The 3,190-nt window shown below is 57.6% G+C and overlaps 1 protein-coding gene across 1 annotated transcript; it reads left to right on the top strand.

Annotated features, from left to right (window-relative positions):
- The first annotated feature begins 309 nt into the window (after positions 1 to 309).
- Positions 310 to 2,466, top strand: LOC119325164. Its single transcript, XM_037598918.1, has 2 exons — positions 310 to 1,549; positions 1,651 to 2,466. Exons 1-2 carry the CDS (start codon positions 538 to 540, stop codon positions 2,124 to 2,126), a joined length of 1,488 nt encoding a protein of 495 aa, XP_037454815.1. The 5' UTR covers positions 310 to 537; the 3' UTR covers positions 2,127 to 2,466.
- The last annotated feature ends 724 nt before the right edge of the window (positions 2,467 to 3,190 follow it).

Here is a 3,190-nt window from a genome sequence, read left to right as displayed (position 1 = left end):
GGCAAATTCTGTAAAAAGCCTGTAAAACTCGATGTGCAGTATTATTGAGGTCGAAAGTAGGAGTACATAGCACTCAACAGTTAAGAGGGTTTGCATTGCAACACATGTAAAAGCATTCACATATCACATCGGTAACCTACCAGCTAACACAGAGCGTATAGCACAACCGAAAGAAACAAACGAAAAAGAAAGAAACTCGTGTAGCGTGACGTGCCAATTCACCCGTTGCAGATAGCCAAGGCTCTCCGCGCCTCCGTCGATCTGGTCAATAGCCCCTCATCCATCAGCAAATGCACGCCGCTGTCGCGCAATTTAAAAGCCCCCACCTTCAATTCAACTATTCCCTTGTTTGCTTGTTCCGTTGAGCCAGTCACGCAAGTCAGCTTTCCTCCCCCGCCGGCCACGCACCAAACAACTCCGCACGCACAAGACAGAATCAACCGACCCGCAGCCCGAAACCCACGACAGAGCATCATCGTCATGTCCATGTCCACCTCGCCAGCGCGGCCCCGGTTCCCCCAGTAGGACGACGCATATATGGCGCTATGGCTCACGCTGCTCCTCGGCGTCGCCCTCCCCGCCGCGGCGCTGGTGGCGGCCGCGTGCTACGCTTACCGCCGCCGGTACATGCCGCGTAACGCGCCACCGGAACTGCCGGTCGGTGCTCGTGAAGTCGGCGGCACGGACCCGTCGGCCAGCCCAGGGCTGGCGAAGCTCAACGCCAAGTACACCGCCAGCAGCGGCCGCGTGGGCGTCCGCTTCCAGCAGTTGCACCACCACCACCATGTCCGCGCCGACACTAGGCACCGGGGACCGGGCGGTGGTGCGCTGCAGCAGGGCCCGTTCCAGTGGGGCGATCACCCGCGGCTGGTGATCGAGGCGGCCGAGCACGGGTGGGCGCAGTTCGTGTTTGCCGTGGCGCCGCCGAAGGCGAGGTCGGCGTCTTCGTCGCCGCTGTGGGGGCTCTGCCCGGTCTGCGACGCCGGGACCAGCCGCGACATGGCTGATGCCGCGTGGGAGGTTCCCGTGGGGTCGTCCGAGCGGCTGCAGGCCGTGCGGCTCAATCCCGTGGCGGCGGCCACCGGAGCCGCCGCGTCCAGCAAGAAGTGGCTTCCGGGAAGCCTCTCGAGCCCCCTCCGCAACGACCAGGATCTGACAAGTAACAACGGCCTATGCATCGCCAGGATGGGCATGCCGCTACCGGGGCCACCGATGAACGGCACGCCGTTCCCGCAGGACGCCTACTTCGAGATCACCATCATATATCTGAACACACGGCGTCCGGAGTGGTCAGCGTCCCGGACGAGCAGGCGTGGGCAGGACGGCCCCGGCGACAGCGAACGCAGCAAGCTCATCAACTTTGCACCGGACACCACCAACCCGATCCAGGAAACCAGGGCCGCGAAAGATGACCAGGGAGACAAGCAGAGGCACATGGTCATGTCGCTGGGCCTCGCCGCCGGGACCGCCGCACCAGCACGGCCGTCGTTAGCCGGAACGTACGCGTCGTCCATCGGCTTCCACTCCAACGGCGCGGTCTACCTTGACGGTAATAATCCTACTCCGTTACGGAATTCTTTGCGTTGCCGCGACTGTTCCGTGCCGACGTGCCGTGCAAACGTGTGCTGAATAGGTTCGCTGATTGTTCAGGGATGAAGCTGGCGTACGAATCGGAGAAGTCAGCGTGGGCGGGGGTGGACAAGGTCGTGGGCTGCGGCTTCGAGCCCACGAAGCGGAAGGTGTACTTCACGGTGGACGGCCAGCTCGTCCACGCGGTGAGCTGCAACGCCGACGCCTTCTCCAGCCCGCTGTACCCGGTGCTGGCCTCCAGCTTCGACGTGATGGCGCTGGTGAACCTCGGGCAGAGCAAGTTCCGGTACGCGCCGGCCAACTTGCGGCGCACGGCCAACCCGTGCTTCGTGCGGTCCGCGTCGCTGGGCGAGGGCCGGAGCGGGTCCATGGTACTTGACTTCGACGACAGCGGGGACCTGTTCTCCATGGGCCGCGTGGACTCCGGCTGGACGGAGGCCTCTCGGGTTAGCAAGAGCAGGAAGGAGAGCGGCGGCGGCGCGACGGCGGCCGGCGACCTCGAAGCCGAGTCTGACCTCTTCGAGATCTCATTGTGAGAGATAGCGACAGGTGGCTCATTGGTCAAGCAGGAGTTAATGGCGAATGGTGGTGCCGATACTGACGCGTGGGTTAGGACTTAGGACACTGCAGCTGCAGGTTTTCCCATGACCGTCGTTGAATCTTCTCGCTGATATGATCTACATGCCGTGGAACTGGAAAGTCGGTAGATTCGAAGGATTGAAAGCTTGTCTTATGTAGAATGAGCTTACGTTCGTTCTTTCTTTTGTCCTTTTGAGGATGTAAATATGGTAGATGGAGATATATTCTGTAATTATTTCTTTTTCGAAAAGTTTTCGAATAAAAGGAGCTGGAAAAGGTGCGGCCAAACGCCTTTCATCGAATAAGAGAAATTTCTTCCACGAGCTTGGTTCGCGTTTGTCAAACCAGAGACCAAATTCTGCATGACCACAAAGGAGAATTCTGTAGGACGTGTCGTTGGGTCCAACCAGAAAAAATCTGGACTGTTTGGTTGCCCGCATCACTAATGTGGCTGCATCCCATGAATCTTTTTTTTTATAGAAATAAAAGGTAGACAAGATCTACCTTATATATTTCAAAACAGGCAGCAAGTCTGGAGACCGAAAAGGCCAATTACATGAGGCTTGTGAAGGCACCGTGGTGCAAGGCCACAAGCAGCCTAGAAGGAGAAGAGAGGAGAACGTAGAGGATGATAGAACTTTTAGAGTACAAACATGCTATGAAGGCCGAAGCGACCACTAGGTATCTATGATTCTCGCCCACTCCAGCAGGTTCTCCTTGTGTTGCTGCCTTTTAGCTCTGTAAGCCCACATCCAAAGCATATTAGCCGCATGAAACCTGACGTAGGCCTCTGTCCAATGCTTATGATTGAACACGTGATCATTTCGTGCGTGCCATAGCGTAACAACACAAGCCGCAACCATCACATTCCATTTACGCCGGGATGCTAGATGATCAGAAGCAGAATGCATGAAAAGCGGCAGGCTATCAGACCGTTCTGCCAAGGAGGATAGATTCAGCCTATTCCGGATGTAACTTGCAGGCTCGCAACGCAGGAGCAAATGATCGATGGATTCCAAGG

This window comes from Triticum dicoccoides, chromosome 6B (assembly GCF_002162155.2).
Source record: "Triticum dicoccoides isolate Atlit2015 ecotype Zavitan chromosome 6B, WEW_v2.0, whole genome shotgun sequence".
NCBI classification, from domain to species: Eukaryota; Viridiplantae; Streptophyta; class Magnoliopsida; order Poales; family Poaceae; genus Triticum; species Triticum dicoccoides.
This window is presented reverse-complemented; position numbering and strand designations above follow the sequence as displayed.

Coding starts and splice junctions, on each gene's coding strand:
- LOC119325164 (XM_037598918.1), top strand. CDS start 538: ATGGCGCTATGGCTCACGCTGCTCCTCGGCGTCGCCCTCCCCGCCGCG. Junction 1,550..1,650: donor CGGCGCGGTCTACCTTGACG/GTAATAATCCTA, acceptor CTGATTGTTCAG/GGATGAAGCTGGCGTACGAA.